The sequence below is a fragment of the Taudactylus pleione genome, unplaced genomic scaffold (assembly GCF_031769625.1).
Source record: "Taudactylus pleione unplaced genomic scaffold, aTauple2 ptg000116l, whole genome shotgun sequence".
Lineage (NCBI taxonomy): Eukaryota > Metazoa > Chordata > Amphibia > Anura > Myobatrachidae > Taudactylus > Taudactylus pleione.
Window position 1 is genome coordinate 1,898,147 of NW_028284518.1, and position 19,905 is coordinate 1,918,051.

A 19,905-nucleotide genomic window follows, 5' to 3' on the forward strand; every position below is an offset into this window, starting at 1 on the left:
CACTGAAGTCTAGCTCGGCTGCTTGGAGTCTCTGCTGTCCCGTCCCCCGGTGCAGCTCAGCAGGTGGCTGTAGATAGAACAGGTACTGCTGCTGCAGCTCACAGATGACCCCGGCCGATGCAAAGAGGAAGAAGAATAAGCGTGGCGGAGGCAGCAGCGCGTCCGGGGAGGTGAAGGCGGCGGCTGCATTGCGGGGACGGCACAATGCAGGAGGAAGCAAATCAGGAACCAGGAGCAGAGGAGGTCTTCTGTCCAGCAGCAACCCCCACCCCACCAAGGGCCGAGTTAAGCTGCCACCCCACCAAGCAGGGCCACTGGCCTGGGTACCTGCAGTAAAATGAGTCTGCACAGGAAGGTCTTGGAGGGGCACTCCTGGGTGCTAGGTCCAGAAGAGTGCTTTCTTGGGAGATGGGACTAGGGAGGTACTAGGTCTTGGGGATGCTCTCCTGGATGATGTGCCTAAGGGAGTGCTCTCGTGGGTGCTAGGTCTAGAGGGGTGCTGTTTTGGGTGCTTGAACCCCTGCACCAAAAAATTTCTAAGGTGAACGCTATCTAATCTGCTAAGCTAGGGCTTAGTCAGTTGGGAAAATGCCTTCCGTTTTCTTTGTGTGTGACCTAAACCATTTTAGTGCCAGCTTTACGTAACAAAGCTAAATACAAAATGTTTGACTATGGCACATGTTTGAATTCCCTGCAGGATGAGCCCTGTTCTTTATACTGTAAGGTTTAGGGACCCCCGGGAGGACTAAGGGCTAGGCAACCACCGGGATGGATAGGGGAAGAGGGGGTTAGGCTTAGGCACCACTAGGGGGTTTAGGGTTAGGCAACCCCTTGGGAGGGTTAGGTTTAGAGTGCGAGGAGGGAGGGTGGTTAGGTTAGGGTTAGGCACCCCTAAGGGAGGGTTAGGGGGGGAGAGGGGAGGGTTAGGGTACTTACCTTAATTCGACCCGCCGGACTGCCACTGTCGGTATCTGATCCGGCGGCTAAACATACCGATTCCAGGGGAGAAGTCTATACCAGTAGCCAGATGTTGACACGAGGTGGGCCTGTGTGCTTTAAATGCCAGGGCCTCTTTTTAGTCCCAGTCCGGCCCTGTGTATATATGTGTATGTATGTTAGTGTGTATATATGTGTTAGTGTGTATATACTGTATATGTGTTAGTATGTATATGTGTGCGTCATAATATATACATATTTGCTATATACATTATATATATACATATATATGTGTATGTATGTTTAATAAACACATATATATATATAATATATAAAACAACAAGAGATATGGTAAGAACTTACCTTTGTTATCTCTGTTTCTACGAAGTCCATATGGTCCACAGGGTTGACCTTGGGGTATAGGTTGGGAACTAAATCCAGGCACCACGCAGTTAAAGCTTTCAGCTCCCAGGATGCACTTGGTCCACTCTCCCAATAACCCCACCCCCAATCCAGAGGCACCTCAGTTTGTAAGTAGCCAAAGGCCGGAGGAGGAAAAAAAGAGAGAGAAGACTGGAACACTCAATAACCATACTCACAGAGAAGGAGACGGGAAACCGGTGACCAGTAACACAGCCCATATGAAGCCAGGTGCATCAGGGCAGGTGTCCTGTGGACCCTATGGACTTCATAGAAACAGAGATAACAAAGGTAAGTTCTTACCATATCTCTTGTTTTCTACTTCAGGGTCCAAAGGGGGTCCACAGGGTTGACCTTGGGGATGTCCCAAAGCAGTCCTTATAAGGGTGGGGACGCTCCTGTGCTGAGAGGAGAATCCGTCGCCCAAAGGAAGCATCCTGAGAGGCAAAGTAAACCAATGCATAGAACCTTTAAAAGGTAGAGATCCACACTGTCAGGAAGGCAGGCGGAGGGTGAGACTCAAGCCAGCTGGAAGGAATGCCAGAATTTGTGGAAATCCTAAACACCGGAGGATCGAAGCGACAGGTATGATACCATAAGAATTATGTATGCCACAGTCTGTGGTAGATCCCAGCAAAAGCTGGTCTATGTGCTCTAAAGATCTCAATGATGACCGAGCCAGGGAATCCTTAGGACCACAGTAGGGATGCAGCCAAAGACGAACGATCCAGGTCCAGGGCAAAACAAGGACCCTGAGACAACTGGTCCGGAAAGTGAAGCAGCAGGAATGGAGTATCGATGGGGAGACTCTGAAAATCTAAGTACCCGTGAAGTCTGGGGCAATTAGGAGCCACCAGCAGGACAGCACCTCCGTCTCGATTGAAAAACTTCCAAAGACCTCGAGGAAGAAGGGAGACCAGAGGAAACAGGTACACAAAGTGGAAGGACCACTTCACTGACAATGCGTCACCGAAGGTTGCTTCAGTACCACAAGAGCTGGACTCCGGCAGTGTGTGATAGAGTCAGAAGGCCACGAGGACCCCCTCTGGGAGGCCCCCTCTGCTCACTAGGAGTTGAAACCTCTCTTGTAGAAGAGACCAGTCCCCGGGATGCACGTCATGATGGCTGAGGAAGTCCGCTTCACAATGGAGAACTCCCGGAATGAACACTGCAGAGATGGCCGGGAGGAGACTCTCGGACTATGTCAGAATGTTTGACACTCCCGTCATTGCTACCCAACAACCAGTGTCTCCTAGATGTAAGCCACTGTTGTGACACTGTCGGACTGAACCGTTTCAGGTTCACCATGAAGACTGTGTAAGGCCAGAGTGAGGGCCCAAGACAGCTTAAAGTTCCAACAAGTTAATTGGCAGGGTGAAGCGACTGATGTCCAACAGCCCCGAAAGGAGTGCGGACTGGTCACAGCACCTCGGAGACTGGTGTCCGTAGTAAGGATTACCCTAGGTGAGATGGCTATAACCACCCAGATAGAGACAGACACATCTCCAGAGAGAACATCTCTAAACAGTGATCCAATGGAGAAAACCGTTCCATCTGGAGAGGATCAGTCTTTGCAAAGGCCTGGAATGGAACTGAGCATAGCTTCTAAAGGTAGACACCCTGGATTCCAGAACCCACATGACAGAGTGTATAGACACTTGTCAACTGTGGAGACATCTGCGCGCTCGTAGTTACAGAGTGGAGACCTTGTCTGATGTTAGAAAGGATTCTCCAATTCTGAGAATCCAGCAGGGCTCCCAGATGAATTATATCCTGTGCGGAATTCAGGGAGGACTTTTTCCCAGTTAATTAACCCTTCATGCTAGTGAAGGGAAGCAATGGATAATTGGAAATGCCTTCAAAGGATCCTGGAAAGAACAGGAGGTCGCCCGTACACAGGAGCAGTTGGATACCCTGAACAGGTGGACTGTCATAAATCTGGTAAACCCCGGTGGGGCTGTGGACAGTCCAAAGGGCAGAACCTGAAAACTGGAAGAGTTGCTGTGGCACAGCAAACCTGAGCTATCGCTGATGAGAGGGCTCTATAGGTACCTGTAGGTACATGTCCTGAATAACCAGCGATACCATAAAGTCCCCAGGATCCATAGCTTGGATGATGGAGCGTAGATGTTCCCTCCTGAACCTAGGCACCTTTAGGAATTGGTTCAGGGATTTGAGATAGAGGATAGTCAGAAAGAAAGGTAGAATAACCAGTCCCTCACTGAGATAGCGGGGCTGGCATAATTACCCCTGCTTATCGCAAGGACTGTACAGCTTTCTGGACTTGTAAGGCCTTGTTCGGGTCTGAAGAAAGGCCTGTGTAGCAAATTATGTGGGGGAGGCCATCTGATCAATGAGAGGGTGCACCCGTGAGAGACTTCACCTCTTACCCAAACGTCCATGGTGACTTGACACCAGCACTGGGCGAACTGAGAAAATCGAAATCTCACTCTGGGATCCCCCAGATGAAGACCTGTCGCGTCAGGCTGAAGGTTCGACCTCCAGTTTTAGAAGCAGAGCGACTGGATGACCAGGACTGCTCGGGACAGGGTATGGCGGCCCTCGTTGAGACCGACAGCCTAGGAAAAGACTGGCCTTTAGGCTGTCCCTGAGGACAAAAAGACTCAACAGATGTAGTCCGAGGCCTCGTAGTGGGAGTAGCTGAAGCCGGAAATTTGCCGAGTGAAACTGCCAGCGTTGCTACAATCTTGTCAAGGTCAGGCCCAAACAAGATCTCCCCAAAATAGTCAATTTTTAGGCCTATCATGGAGACTACCTCTGCCGCCCATGAGCGCAGCCATAGGGTATGGTGGTGGATACAGCCGCAGCCGAAACCCTAAAGAGTTGGAGACCGGCATCCAATGTTGGTGCTCCAACATATGAAACTGCATTTTTAAATGTGAGCGACAAAATGCGTCTGATCCCCAGACGTTTTTTTTTTTTTAAGGGAAAAAGCTCTACAAATGCAGCGGCCCAGCACTCAATAGCATTAGCCACCCCTGCGATAGCCATGGTTGGATGGGCAACAGCCCCTGAAAACGTGTATATTTATTTCAGGCAAAGTGACCACTTACAGTTCCGTAGAATCCGTCCGGGCAAGGATGGAAGGTGTAGTAGCGCTCTTAATCAGACAAATAACATGAGGATTCACCACAGGAGGTGATTCCTGTTACTTGCAATGACCCTCAGGGAATGGGAAACATGAGGCCCAACGCTCTTGTGATACCTCTTATCTGGCCATTGCCCGACATCCGCCATGTGATCCACCCGCTGGTCGGAGAAGGGGAAAACAGCCGAAGACACTTAATTGTTTAAACTGAGGGTGTTTTGATTTTAGGTGCAGGTTCAACATCCTCTATAACCAGGATGGACATGACCACCAGCACCAAGGCAGGGATAAAAAAATATGAGATATGGTAAGAACTTACCTTTGTTATCTCTATTTCTACGAAGTCCATAGGGTTCCACAGGACACCTTGGGGTATAGGTGATGACGTCAGGCATCGGGCACCATAGAGTTAAGTTTTCAGCCTCCCAGGATGCACTAGGGTCCCCCTCCTATACCCCGCCCCCGAGCCAAGGCATCACAGTTACGTACCAAGCCATAGGCCGGAGGAGAAGGAAGAGAGAGAAAAAAGATCTCGACACACACAAGAATCACATTCTCACCAGAGGGAGACGGAAAAAACGGTGACCAGAGCAAAGCCCATCTGCAGCACAGGTCCGACAGGGAGGGAGTCCTGTGGAACCCTATGGACTTCGTAGAAATAGAGATAACAAAGGTAAGTTCTTACCATATCTCATATTTTCTACTTCAGGGTCCATAGGGTATCCACAGGATACCTTGGGGATGTCCCAAAGCAGTATCCTTCAAGGGTGGGGATGCTCCTGTGCTGAAAGGAGAATCCGCCGCCCGAAGGAAGCATCCTGAGAGGCAAAGGTGTCAAACGCGTAATACCTCACAAAGGTATGGACAGAGGACCACGTGGCAGCTTTGCAGATCTGGACTGCAGAGGCACCACGTCGAGCTGTCCATGAAGGACCCACCAACCTAGTGGAATGAGCCCTCACAGAGGATGGAACCGGCAGGCCTTCATGAAGATAAGCTTCTGAAATTGCCATACGGATCCAACCTGCCAAAGTTTGCTTTGAAGCAGGCCAACCCTTTTTACGGAAGCCATAGAGGACAAACAAGGTGTCCGACTTCCTAAACAAAGAAGTGCGGTCAACATAAATCCTTAAGGCCCGCACAACGTCCAAAGTGGCCTCACCCACTGACAGGTCAGGTGAGTTAAAAGCCGGCACAACGATTTCCTCGTTGATATGAAAAAAGGAAACAACTTTGGGAAGAAAATCAGGACGAGTGCGCCCTGTTCCCATGAAAAATCAAGAAAGGGGGTCTACAAGAGAGAGCCCCTAAATCAGAAACACGTCTGGCCGAAGCGATGGCCAGAAGGAAAATTGTTTTAGCTGTCAGCCATTTAAGATCCACTGAGCCCAGTGGTTCAAACGGCGGTCCCTGGAGAGCCCTCAGGACCACAGCTAAATTCCAAGGCGTCACCGGTGGAACAAATGGCGGCTGAATTCGAAGAACACCTTGCATAAAGGTGCACACATCAGGGATTGTAGCAATCCTACGATGGAACCAGACAGACAGGGCAGATACCTGCACCTTCAAAGAAACAAGGCGAAGCCCATGGTCTAGTCCCGCCTGTAGGAAGGCTAGCACTCTAGACAGACGGAACTCCCGAGGTGCATAACCTCTCGGTCGACACCATTGGAAGAACGTATGCCACACACGATGGTATATTCTTGCAGAAGACGGTTTCCAAGCTCTCAGCATAGTGCGTACTACAGAGCTGGAAAAACCCTTGGACCTTAACATGGCCGTCTCAACAGCCACGCCGTCAAAGACAGCCGACTCAGGTCTGGGTGAAGACAAGGACCCTGTGACAGTAGGTCCGGTCGTAGCAGCAACCGCAGAGGAATGTCCACGGAGAGACCCTGAAGGTCTGAGAACCAGTGCCGTCTGGGCCACGCGGGAGCTATCAACAGGAGCGTCCCTCCTTCCTGTTTGAATTTCCGGATTACCCGTGGAAGAAGGGAAAACGGAGGAAAGAGATAAGCAAACCGGAATGTCCACTGGACGGACAGAGCATCCACCAGAGACGCCCCTTCGTCTCTTGTGCGAGACCCGTACACCGGCAACTTGTTGTTGTGCTGTGACGCCATGAGGTCGATCTCTGGAAGACCCCACCTGTCCACCAGAAGTTGAAAGATGTTCTGGTGCAGAGACCATTCCCCCGGATGAACGTCCTGGCGACTGAGAAAGTCGGCCTCCCAGTTGAGGACTCCCGGGATGATTACCGCTGATATGGCCGGGAGATTGCGCTCCGCCCAGATCAGGATGCGGGACACCTCTACGAGTGCCGCCTGACTTCGGGTTCCTCCGTGCCGAATTATGTAGGCCACGGTGGTGGCGTAGTCCGACTGGACCTGCACGGGATGACCCTGGAGAACCCGATGGGCCTGCTGGAGAGCATTGAAAACGGCGCAGAGTTCCAAGATGTTTATCGGAAGCTCCTTTTCCGCCTGAGTCCATCTTCCCTGGAACAAGTGTGGACCCGTGACCGCTCCCCAGCCCAGAAGACTGGCGTCCGTTGTCAATAGGACCCAGTTCACCAGCCAAAACGGACGACCCTTGTTGAGATGGGTCGTCTGCAACCACCAGGCAAGGGACAGGCGAACCTCCGGAGTGAGCACCATCGTCTGGGATTTGAGACTCTGAGGCAGTCCATTCCATTTGGACAGGATCAATTGCTGCAGAGGTCTGGAGTGAAACTGGGCATATTCCACCATGTCGAATACGGACACCATGGAGCCCAGTAACCTCATTGCTGAGTGAAGAGACACACGGTGACTCTGCAGACAACTGCGCACCCTCAACTGCAAGGCAGAAATCTTTTCCCCCATCACAAAGATCCTCTGCTGACTGGAGTCCAACAAGGCTCCGAGGTGCAGAATCCTCTGAGACGGGATCAGAGTGGACTTTTGCCAGTTTATCAACCAGCCGTGCCGTTGCAGTACTGCAATCGTCAGATCCAAATGGTGTAGAAGGAGCTCCGGAGATCCTGCTACCAACAGAAGGTCGTCTAGGTACGGCAACATGCGGACTCCCTAACATGAGGACCGCCATAACCTTGGTGAACACACGTGGTGCTGTCGCCAGGCCAAAAGGTAACGCCCGGAACTGGAAGTGATCGTTGCAGATTGCAAACCCGAGGAACTGTTGATGGCTCGAAAGAATAGGGACATGCAGGTAAGCGTCCTGTATGTCCAACGACACCATGTAATCCCCAGGTTCCAGCGACAGAATGATGGACCGTAGGGTCTCCATCCAAAACCTCGGCACCCGCAAGGACTTGTTGAGTGCTTTGAGGTTGAGGATCAGACGGTAAGACCCATTGGGTTTCTGCACCAAAAACAAGCCCCTCTGGGAGAAAGGAACAGGCACTATAACTCCAGCCAGGAGCATAGTGTGCAAAACCTTCCGCAGTTCCGTGGCTTTGTTCCGGTCTGATGGAAGACCCGTGGTGAAGAATCGGGATTGGGGTCTGTGCCGAAAGGAGAGGGCATACCCGTGAGAAACCACCTCGTGAACCCAACTGTCTGTCGTGGTTACCGACCAACACTGGGCGAACCGTAGCAGGCGGCCTCCCACTTTGGGATCCCCGAAAGGGAGGCCCGGACCGTCAGGCCGCAGGTTTGTCATCGGACTTAGGGGCCAGACATCTGGTACTCCAGGCCTGCTTCTGGGGCTTGGCCGATTTCTTGGGGCCAGCCTGCCAGGGAAAAGACTGTGCTTTAGGCCTACCCTGGGCCAACTCTAAACAGGTGCATCCGACTCCGAGCCGGGCACCAACGAAACTGGGATGCCTTGGCTCGGAGGCGGGGTATAGGAGGGGGACCCTAGTGCATCCTGGGAGGCTGAAAACTTAACTCTATGGTGCCCGATGCCTGACGTCATCACCTATACCCCAAGGTATCCTGTGGATACCCTATGGACCCTGAAGTAGAAATACTTGCTTTAGGTACCCCCTCGTGTGAAGGAGTACAACACCTCATCGAGTGCACCCTTGGCTGACGATCTGTGTTGGACAGCCGTGCAAACTGGGCAGTAACCACAGGGCGTTTATTACGCCATTTTGTGTACTGTAGTCCCTGCCAGGGAAATGACAGACTGTTACCTGAGGGAATTTTAAAAACCCCGGTAGGAAGCGGTAGTCTGTGTCACAGGGGTAATTGCAAGAACTACGAGAAACCTTGAGAGGAAAGGGTAGCATGTTGAAACAACCCAAAGTGGGTTGCAAGTAAGGGGGCCGCCAGGCGATCCACCAGGGAGGCAGTGTACCGAGAAACAAACTGCCCCAGGGGGATTCCCTCATACATAACCCTTTCCGAGTTAAATCCTCCGCATTCACACCTGCAGCACATGAGAGGCAGGATAGCAAGAATGGGTGCAGTATCGTGCTCTATTCCCTAGTCAGACATATCTGACTAACACGCCATCGTGGAAAATCAAGCAACGCTATAATGGTACTGACTAACGCTAAGATTAGCTGCAGGTACCCATTATCAGCGTATACAACACACAGTTCCATCTAAAATATGGCAACGTGCAGCACACAACAGTATGTGACAAAACCTCACAAATATTGACAAGTAAGTATATATATATATATATATATATATATATATATATATATGTGTGAGGTCTCAGAACCACCCTAGGTACACCTGTATCCGGGCAGATTGTAAAGAAAAGGGATAGATATACACTGACAGGTGAGAGAAAAAGCAGACAGTCAGCACTAGCATAAGTCACATACAATGCAGAAATATATATATATATATATATATATATATACACACATGAACATGACATAATATACTGCAAAAAGTCGCTACATTCAACTGCCCAGATTCAGTGTCTGGGAAGGCTATAGCGCTGTGTACACTGACCTGATTGTGAGGTACGCAGGGGGACTGGACCAACTGTCATCCTGAGAGATTTCTGCTGCACCATAGAGATAAAATGGCCGCTGGAAACCTCAGAGGAAGCGTGGCCCGTGGAGGAAGCAGCTCAGCAACGCCAGACTATAGACACTGAAGGGCGCACTGAGCTGAGGAGAGGAGACGCTACAACAGGGAAGACTTCCTCCCCTGATCGGCTATTAACCCCCGGGACGCCGGCTCCCAGCGCCGATCGTTAAGTCCCTGGTGGGCTAGTGGACATGCGGGGTATGCCTCCATGGAGGGGGAGCCCGCCGCCACTGCCAGCGCCTCCGGCCTGTCCCCAGAGACCGGAGGCATTGGACTGCATTTTAAAAGCGCGGATCACCGCAAGCAGTGATTCGCGACCTTACCTGCTCCCCGTCGATCCGGCAGCAGTCCTGAGCGCCCACAGAGTCCGGCTAGTACAGACTCTGGGGTCCCGCTGAGATCCCCAGATCTGTACTGGCGTGTCAGCGCCGGCGGGGTGACGGAGCGGCAGCTTGGACGTCCTATGGACAGTCCGACGCTGCCGCTCAGAAGAGTCCAAAGTAGAAATAAAAAACTGTGAACTCATAAAACTAAAATAAAGCTTAGGAGCTGCTAATCAGCCCCCCCTGCGATAATGGTGACCCGACTCCAGCCGGGCACCAACTTAAGCTGAGGTGCCTCTGGTTTGGGGGTGGGGTTATAGGGAGAGTGGACCCAGTGCATCCTGGGAGCTGAAAGCTTTAACTGCGTGGTGCCCAGATTTGGTTCCCAACCTATACCCCAAGGTCAACCCTGTGGACCCCTTATGGACCCTGAAGTAGAAAATGCCCTTATCTTGCAGTAAAATGATGCAGCACCTCAAATTGCACCTCTGTTAGTGGGAACAAAAATACAAATACACCAAAAAAACACTTAGAGGGCACAAGAAATTCACATGAAGTCTTCAACTGAAGAACCAGAGCTTTCAATTCAATGCTGGAACTACTTTAGGAAAGTCCAAACAAAAATGTAAATTCCAAAGATAAAACCTACGCGTTTCGTCCGTTAGGACTCCATCAGGGGTAAACAATTCGGACCAATTTGTATAACCGATCCTGGTAACAAGTCGACAGGAAAAGAATCCTTATGCCAATTTGCACCTGCAGTAGTGTCTCTCACTATATTATACATATATATATATATATATATGTGAAATATATATACAAACCCCCCCCCTCAAAAAATCTTGCGCTTGCCTCTGCTCGTGTTCATTAATATTTTTTGCTTTGGAGACGGCGCACAAGACGTTATGACATTATGCCACGCTGCTGGAGGTCAGAGGAGCTGCGGCGTGTGAGTAGCAGCGCCAGCCAGACCTGGAGAAGCCAGAGGGAAGGAGCAGTTTTCAAGACGATAAGGTAAGTCTTGACTCATGAGACTTAACGGTAGCGGGGGAAGGGGGGCCCCACAATTTCTAATGGCAGCCCTGGCAGTAGGAGGTGTCTAGGGGAAATAGACACCTCCTTGCTGCATCTGAGAGATCCGAGTGCAGCATCCGTAGACGCTGCCTCGGATCACCATTGCAACCATCACGACCATCAATCGTGATGGTTGACCCTTTGGCCTGGCTGCGCAAGCTGAAGCTTTCCTCGCCTGGCCGGTGCCTAGTCACTTACGTGGCTAGGAAATCTGCGTCCACCTACGCAGACCCTGACCTCGTTGCTCCCTGAGAACGGGGGAAACATGCCCATGTTTCCGAGAATGGTGGTCAGGAATGCCCCTGTTCCGCCTCCCAAACGCCGCAGACTGTGAATCAGGCTGTGACTGGAAGACACTGTGAGCGGACTCGCATAAGGAGGTCTGAACATGTCCGGTACATATCGGAGATGTACGCTAACCATCAGTTAACATAGATCTCTGATTCAGGCCCACAGTGCATTGCTGTGTGAGTGGTGTCATACAGCAGCAGCGCAATAACGTGTATATGTTTTATAAGTAGTACAGTATATATATAATATATATATATACACACATACTTATATGTATCTATATGATATATAGATACATGTAATGTGACACAATATAACTGCCTATATATGTGAGGTCACTGTGCGTTGCTATGTGAGTGGTGTCATACAGCAGCAGTGTAATAATGAGTGTGTGTACACATCTATATGTGTCACACTGTGCTGTCCTGTAGGCGGCTCCTCCTGCTTCCTGTGCTGTGTGCTATGTGTGCTGCTTTGCTCGGCCCCCGTGTGGTTGTGTCTTCTTGTGTTGTTGTGTCTCATGTCGTCTCCACCTCTGCTCGCCCCTGTTGTGGGGGGATCACCGGGTCTTCTCCTTCCCCGGGACCCGCCACCCCGAGCCTGGAGTCCCCGGGACAAGTGCAGCTACCTGGGCCTGTCCCACGGCAACCTGCGAGTCCACTACAAAGGTCAGCATCGCGTCGGGGGAAGCCAAATGGCTGAAAGGAGGGGGGCTGAAAGGAGGATTGGGGGACATATTTGACGGGGGGGGAGGGGGGTAATGTTTCGGGGTATACGGGTAACAGCGATTTGGGTAGGAGGGTTAACAGGAGGTGTAAGGGGCCGGGAAGGAGGAGTGCTAGAGTCAGATTGGCACATAAGGGGGGGCTGTGTTTACCAGGATTACGTATACCTATACACAGCACCTATCTATAGATATATATATGCATGTATATACTGTTATCAGCTTTACATAACAATAGCACCGCTGCCCCTCACCCGGCAGAGCATTTCTTAGGGGACCCTCTCCCTGTCTCACAGCAGCAGGGAGGGGGATGGGTTGTTTTTGACATCCTAACTCCTGCAGTGCTCACCTCCCTGTGACTCACTGATCCCCATCATTACCAAACCTCCTCATAGGCCTCGGACATAACAATTCGCTTTATACAGCTGGGGCAGGATTACATGTATACCTATTCCTGGCCTCATCACATCTGTCGTTTGTCATAAGGAAATTTGTTGTTTTGTGTGTGTTTAGTAGCTCCTTATTATACAAACAGTGCAAATGTATGAAGTAAAAGTGTTATTTGTATATGGCAAAGCTACACTAAAATGTTATCTTTGGTTATGGGCTTTCTATTGTGTGGCTGAGTGTATTCACGAAGGATAAGGGAATTTGTTAAGTTTTAAGGCCTACTTCACACAGACAGCTTTGTTACCAAAGCAAATTGCACAAAACACAATTTTCATTGTGTGATCACATGGGCTAATGCTATGTTCTAGACTAGAGACACCACAAAACTGCTCCAAGAATAGCTGTATGTTCAGTTGTCTGCAGATCACATGGACTTGATGTTAATGCAGTTTTGCTGTGTCACTAACCTAAACTAAAAAGGTAATCAAATTAAAATGTTTGTTTGATCTCTAGTTCTATTACACCTTGATTGTTTTTAATACCGTTTTAACCATTTGTGACTGAGTTAGGTTGAACATCGTGTTCCCCAAAGGTCTTGATTGCTTTGTGACAATGATAGTTATCAACTTGATTGGAAAATTGCAGCAAAATGCAGATTAATGTAGTAGTACTTATCTGCCAATAGGCTAATGTTAACTGGCAAAAACAAAATGGTGCTGCATCTTTAGATTTGTTAGAAGCGTATCACAGTAAGTGCACACAGATGCGCCATTAAACAACTGAATGTGTGGATGAAGCCGAAAATGTAAATTCTTTTCATCAGTGTTTGGTTGTGTTTGCGTGTGCATTTGTAGACAGGAGTCAAATTATTTTGCACTCTGTTTACTGCTGGTATGACAACTACAATATTATTACTGTAATGGTAACAGAATGTCTACGTCCAGGGTCTGTCATTAAGGAAATAGTGCTAATCAGAGGGTAGTCAGTGGACTTTCCAGATATGTGGCAGTGTCGTATTACCGGAGAAGGGGGTGTCAATCCCACTCTCTCATAGGGCTTGTATCAGACATGGACGCTAATGACACTTCTGTTGCAAATTTGTATGCAGCGGCTGTTTAAAAATTAGCAAATGTCGCAGATGCTAGGATTTTTATTAAGACGTCCACTGACGACTTTGTAAATCCAAACGACTATGTAGAAAGACGCATCATCTGTCACAGATCAGTCGATTATCGGACTCTTGAGTAACCCATGGTTGTGCAGAATGGCCGTGGGAGCTCAGACAATGGAGCCATTTTTACTGCTTGCTAGATCGCAATCGCAGGCTGAGACACACCCTGAAAACAGTCGCGACACGCCTGCATTTTAGTTGCCACCAGGGGGCAGCTGCCCACAAATTGTCTCCTCGGCGGCCATCTTCTCTGCAACGCATGGTGAACGCTGCTGGAAGTCTGGAAGGAAGCATCGTGGTCTGGGTCCCCCCGCATACCTCTCCTCCGCTTTGGCACAGGTCTGTGTATGCAGCGCTGTGTCCTACCAGGCCCTGTGTCTGTGTAGTTGAGTGATCAGCGCTGTTAGTGGAGGAATTGTTATTTCTCTGCATTGTATGTGACTGTGCTAGCGCTGCCTGTAACTTTTCTTCTCTATCACTAGGCGAATAAATGCTGACTGCGAACGACATGAGAATGAAACTTGGCATATGCGCAGTGTGACTCAGATGTATTCACAGATCACGATGATCGCTCAGCTGCGTAAACACATCTCTGAATTAGGCCCGTAGTTTCTAGAAAAACAAACAAATGATATACCAGTACAAGCTTAACAGTTGTAATATTTTAGAATGATTTTGTCTAGAAGAGAAATTTTTTGAAATTTGATATTATTTGTCGGGGGGGGGTTGTTAAATTATAATTTATCATTAAGGCATCGAAGAGGATGGAATAATAATAAAGTCCAAATCCAGGTATCTTTGTAACTGATGTTCTTTTAGGCGGAATCTGTATGATTTACCCGGCTGCCCGAAAATCCCGATCGTCCCTAAGGTAAGTATTGACTAACCTAATTCCCTCCCCTAACCCTAACCTTCCCCCCAGTGCCTAACCCTAACCCCCCCCTTCCCCGCCATCTAAACCTAAGTCCCCCAGGGGGGTGCCTAACCCTAAGTACCCCCCGGGGTTGGCTAACCCTAACCCCCCCTTCCCCTAGCCTAAACCTAACCTCCCGGGGGGTGGCTAACCCTAAGTCCCCCCGGGGAGCTCTTAACCTAACCCTCTACCCCGCCCCCGCGGCTATCCGCGGCCGGCATCCCTTCGATCGGGATGCCGGGCGCCGGTCTCCCGGTGTTGGTAAAATGACAGGCGTCTAGATTTAGATGCCTGTCATTTAATCCTCGCCGGGGTTAAGCAGTCGGAAAGCCGGCTGTCGGGATTAGGTTCGCCGGCTTCCCGACTGCATACCTTTTAGGCAATTGGTGTTGGATTTAATGAATTTACACTGTGAGGCTCGGACGCATTTTGCACTAAAATGCAGATGTAAAATAAAGCCCCCAAAAATGCATTTTGTGTGCCTTGTAGAGTTAGATACATTTCAAGGTATGCCCAGCTTTCCAAGGGTGGGAATATGGGGCCTGATTCAGACCCACTCGCGAGCGGCTGTCCGCTCGCAAGTGGGTCGATGTTATGGACTGAGCATGCGCACGACGGAGGGAGCTCCGTCGTGCGCATGCGCCAGACGCGACGAGCGAAGGAAAGTCCTTCGCTCGTTGTGTCCGATCAAAGGGGGCGTGCTGTCAATGTTGATTGACAGCACGCCCCCTTTGGTGGGCGTGCCGGGGGCGTGCCTCCCTGACGGGGGCGTTCCTAAGGGAACGCCTCCCGTCAGAAGCCGGCCCACTGACATCACTAGTGATGTCAGTGGGAGTGATTTTGGCTCTGATAGAGCCAAAATCACTCCGGAGCTTGCGGTTGAAAACCTCAACCGCAGGCTCCGGCTCGCAAATTCGATGGTCTCGACCATCGCGACCATCACAATGCACGCTCGTATAGCCTGTGGGTGGTGACCCACAGCTATACGAGCGTCCAGGAGGACGCTCCATGAAAATGGAGCCCGGCCCTCATTCAGAGTGTGCGCTCTGCTCAGAGCGTACGGCTCTGATTGAGGGCCGTGGTCTGGGTTTATACCAGGGACCAGGAGCAAATGGAAGTAAATGTGCTTGGTTTATATCAGGAGATGTTGCTTGCCATTGTTAGTAGCCAAAGTTTCAGCACCTTATTTGTACACAATATAATACTTTAATGAAGTATTACGTACTCAAAATTACCATGTAAAGTCAATTAACTACAGATGGAAATACAAAAAAGTACTAATTAAGGTAAATAAAAAATATCCTTTGTCTTCCCTGAAATGGAAAACTACTTTCCTGCAGTAATTAGTGTGACTGCAGCTAGGTTGACTGCAGCTGCCACACTAACAATATAGTATGTGGGAGGGATCAAGATGCACTCGGCCAATCAGAAGCGGCTGATATTTTTAATCATCATTGGTGTGTATTTTAAATCAGGGGGTCAATCACCCATAAGTTATGACTTCTAAAATTACATAAGCGCCTTTGTTGTGGTCTTATGGGGCACCCTAGATGTAATCGGCCTACGCTTGCATGCGAGTACCCTCCCTTATTCTTCATCTCTAAAAGAAAGGAGCAGTAAGAGCAAAATGCAACCAGATCTACATATGGATGGATGCGTGGGATTTTGTTCTTGTTTGCATGACAAAAACGTGTAATTTTTGACAAAAAATATCCTTACATCTAACTCTACATCAGCCGGTGTATATCTTTGATCTAATGGTCAATTATGGCCCTACTAATAAAATGACAAAACAGAAGGTTCCTGTAGGACTTTAGGGCTCATATTTTACATTATACAACTTTTTTCTATTTTGTTGTATTTACCTCAGATGACTAGGGTCTTTTTCGCTGCAATAAAAATGCATGTCAAAAGCATTTGACATAAGAGTTTACTTTTGTTAAAAACAAATAAAATGTCATTAGGTATTTGCATTACACTGTGCTTGTGGATGGTCTGCTACAACAGTGAATCACAGCTTATAGATCATGACCCTATGTGGGTTCATAAAAGGTTTCCTGGAGGTCAGTCGACAATGACATTACATGGCTAATTTAGGATACTGAAAACCCTCACGCACAGCACAGTGAAAAGGAGAGTGGCAACTATTCTACCTCTGGCTCTCCCCCTTGCTTATTCAGAATTGACAGTGACATGGGCATTGGTCAGAAAAAGTAGCAATATATATTAAAATACATGCAATTATTCTGAAGTGTAAAATCTGCCAAAGTTCAGTGTGAATTTAAGGAAAAAAAAATGTTTCATACTTGAGTCCTAAGTAAGCTACTACAGATCTGCTAGAGTCTTATGCACTCGTCCCCCCGCTTACTTTCCTTCTCCCCACTGACACAAAGTATTGGTGGGCAGTCGTGAGAATCAGTGGGTCCGGTCCCAGAGCTGTGATGTCAACAGCAGACATCACATTTTGTTTTAAACTTTAAAATCTTGCCAAAGATGGTGGGAGGGACTTTTAAGTCCCTCCATTTCCCCAACACTGGCACATAGAGAGATGGGGACACCTTTGTTCGAGAGAGGGAAGTCCCTCTTTCAAACTGTGTGTCTCCATAGAGATTATTGAGGCAAATCTCCCTGCACTATGGAAAAATCATGGCGTTCTCCCCCCCCACCCTGACATCCATAAAATCAGGGGCACACATTTTAGAAAGAAGGAAACCCCCTCTTTCAAATGATGGGTACTTATTGTCTGGTGATCACTTATGTTCACCGTACTGCGTTACAGAAAACTTATGTTTTTTTGTATATGCGGTCGAGGGCACACTCCCCCTATAATGACACTGGCTACTTTGTGGGTGCCCATTATGTGACCCACTAGTAGCTATTGTCTGGTCATCACCAGACAATATTACCCTGCTCTAAGGATATTAGATATATTCCATACAAATGTGTCCACATACATCTACCATGTGCTGCATATCGCGTTACACAAATATGTGTAACATGACAGTGTCAGCAGCTGTGACACTGTAACGTAGCATTTTGCATGCACACACAACCGCAGTTGCACACAGATTATAGGCATGTTACATATCATTTTAATAAGCATAAGCTGCGTGTGCATCCTATTTGCATCGCTTTGATGGAAAAAATCGCACCAATGATGTTGTTGGAATGGGACGAGCACTGTTATCAGAAAATGGTTTCAGCACAGTGGTTGAGAACTCTCATCAGCGAAGGGGTTAATGATGAGCGAGATGTCAGACGATGTGGTGAATACATGGGCATTTTCTAAATGTAATTTAGTAGATTGTGCTCTGATGAAAAACACTCTTATCTGAAGATTCAATTCCTCTTTTATAGCTACCATACATGTACTACATATTTGTCACAATGTTTGTATTTCATGAATAAATAAGAAATCTTAGCTGACACTAACCAAAAAAAAAATCACCTGCAACTGATTGCCGCAATTCCCAGTTCTGCCAATGGCTGGCTCGGGGATCGGAGAACTCAACATGTTGGGTTTCCCTGACTCACCGATTCCAACCCAAAAATGGTTGGGACCGGCAAGTCAGAGTTTTTTAACATGCTTTAAACGTAATTGCTAATCACACCTGGCAATTTAAGTTTGTGACTTTAATGGGCAAAAAAAAAACAGAAGATGGACTACCAAGCAGCTGATGTGCTCCATTCAATCAACCTTCACTGTGTTTTTGAGAAACTGATGATTGAACATGTAGCAGCAACCTAAGAACTCTACAGCCCTGACTGATTGCCTTGTGAAGGACTCTAGTGGTGCCATAATGGCTTGGGGTTCCGGCGCAGGCATTCTGAGTTTCTAAACCAGGGAACACAGAATTACTTAGCATCCCCATTGCGAATGTGGAAAGCCGTGCTGGGATCAAGTGGCTGATCCCAGCATCGGCACAGCTGCAGGGGCAGGCAAAGGAGTTATGTCCCCTGTGGTGGGATGCTGTTTCTGCACCCAGCGCCGGGTAAGCAGAAGCGGCTGGTACCTGGTGAAGGGACTGCCTGGCCCTTACACCAGCACCAGCGGTAAAGTTGTGGTGGGCAGGACTTGGCTCTGGGTGTGGACTTACTGTAGCCCTTCGCCCGGTAGCCTTAATACAGAGGTTCAGCAGCCAATAGGAGGCAGTAGCGATGAGCCAATCTCGTCTCGCCGCGTAATAGCCCCGCCCACTCACGGTGTCTTGTATTAGATGCTGCTGAGCAGGAAAGAGCAGTGCGGAGGGGGAGGAGACAAGACCTCTCGAAGAAGAGAGAAGCATTCCGGTGGCCGCGGAAGAGGCCAGAAGACACCGTGAACAATAGAGAAGACAGGAGGTGCCGGCTGAAAGAAGAAGGACCAGAGAGGACTGCGGGGGTGGGAAATGAAAGGGCTAACGAAGCCCCCCCCCCCACAGTCTCTTCCACTGTAGCAGGTAGGCCCTCTGTGAGGTCTACTATTAACCTCTCCCTAGACCACCAGGGTTGTCGGGCACTAGGCCCGTGTGAATATAGACTGGCTCGGGCTATATAGGGGGCATTAGGCCCGATATAAGGTATCTGCCCCCCAAAATAGGTGAGAGTAATGTGGGCGTTAGGCCCAGGTCCCTAAAAGGCAAACAGGTGGGCCACCCCAAGTTTGGGACGATGGTCTGGCTCCTATATTTTTAAGCTGGCTACTAGATTTAAGAAAAATTTGTAGAGCCCTGTTCTAAACTACATCCCAATGGCATTATATAAAGGTTAATAATAATTATATTTATTGTAAGAAAGCTGACCGCACACCTGAGAGACAGCATAGGAGCGATGAGGATGAAGATTAGATGTGAAAGCTTACTTGCATAACATCTTTGTAATTAAAGTTTTAGCTCCCTAGATTACCAAATTCCCCTTTTTATTGGTATGGAAGCAGTAAGTAAGGGTGTACATACTTTATTGTGAATATTTGATTGTTTTCTTGTTTGTTTTGATAGAAGTCACAATAAAATGTTTAAATATTTTTTTTAAAGATGAAGTTAATCAAATTTTATTGAAGACCAGATGGTTGTTAATTATTTTTGAAAGCTCAGATTTGTAAAAGCACAGATTAGAGAGTGTGTACTTTATTTTTCACATGACTATACACAACTATACAAATGTATACACATGTGTGTTTTAACATTTTAGTGTTTGCTGAAGCACAGGTCCTAATACAACACAAAATAAGATAAGTTATTTGTGAATATACCAGACTTTGTTGTAGCTCTTTTTGCCCATTCAGCACTTGCTGACCACCCAAAGATGCCTTATGTACCTTATGCAAACAACTGGAAGTATTTTATAGTAACCTTATTTTATATAGTAAAATAGATGTCTGTGCAGTGATCGCGCTAAGCGAAAAAAATGTGGGTCCCATGGACGCCTCACTTTAAAAAAGTGGGGTCCTACGCCACAGTTTCTGGGTCTCATCACAATTTATACTTCTGAGCTTCCCATATGCCATGACACCACCCCACATGCCCTACACATACTGCACACTATGGAAAGTTAGTTACTAAACACCATGGTAATGGAATAA

General features: G+C 48.4%; 1 protein-coding gene across 1 annotated transcript in view; it reads left to right on the forward strand.

The window, feature by feature from the left end:
* Positions 1–11,579: 11,579 nt before the first annotated feature.
* Positions 11,580–19,905, forward strand: part of RANBP9 (RAN binding protein 9) — a 92,877-nt gene continuing 84,551 nt past the window's right edge. Inside the window, exon 1 of the mRNA XM_088471639.1 lies at positions 11,580–11,815. Coding sequence (XP_088327765.1) covers positions 11,668–11,815 — 148 coding nt within the window. The 5' untranslated portion in view covers positions 11,580–11,667. The remainder of the gene's footprint in view (positions 11,816–19,905) is intronic.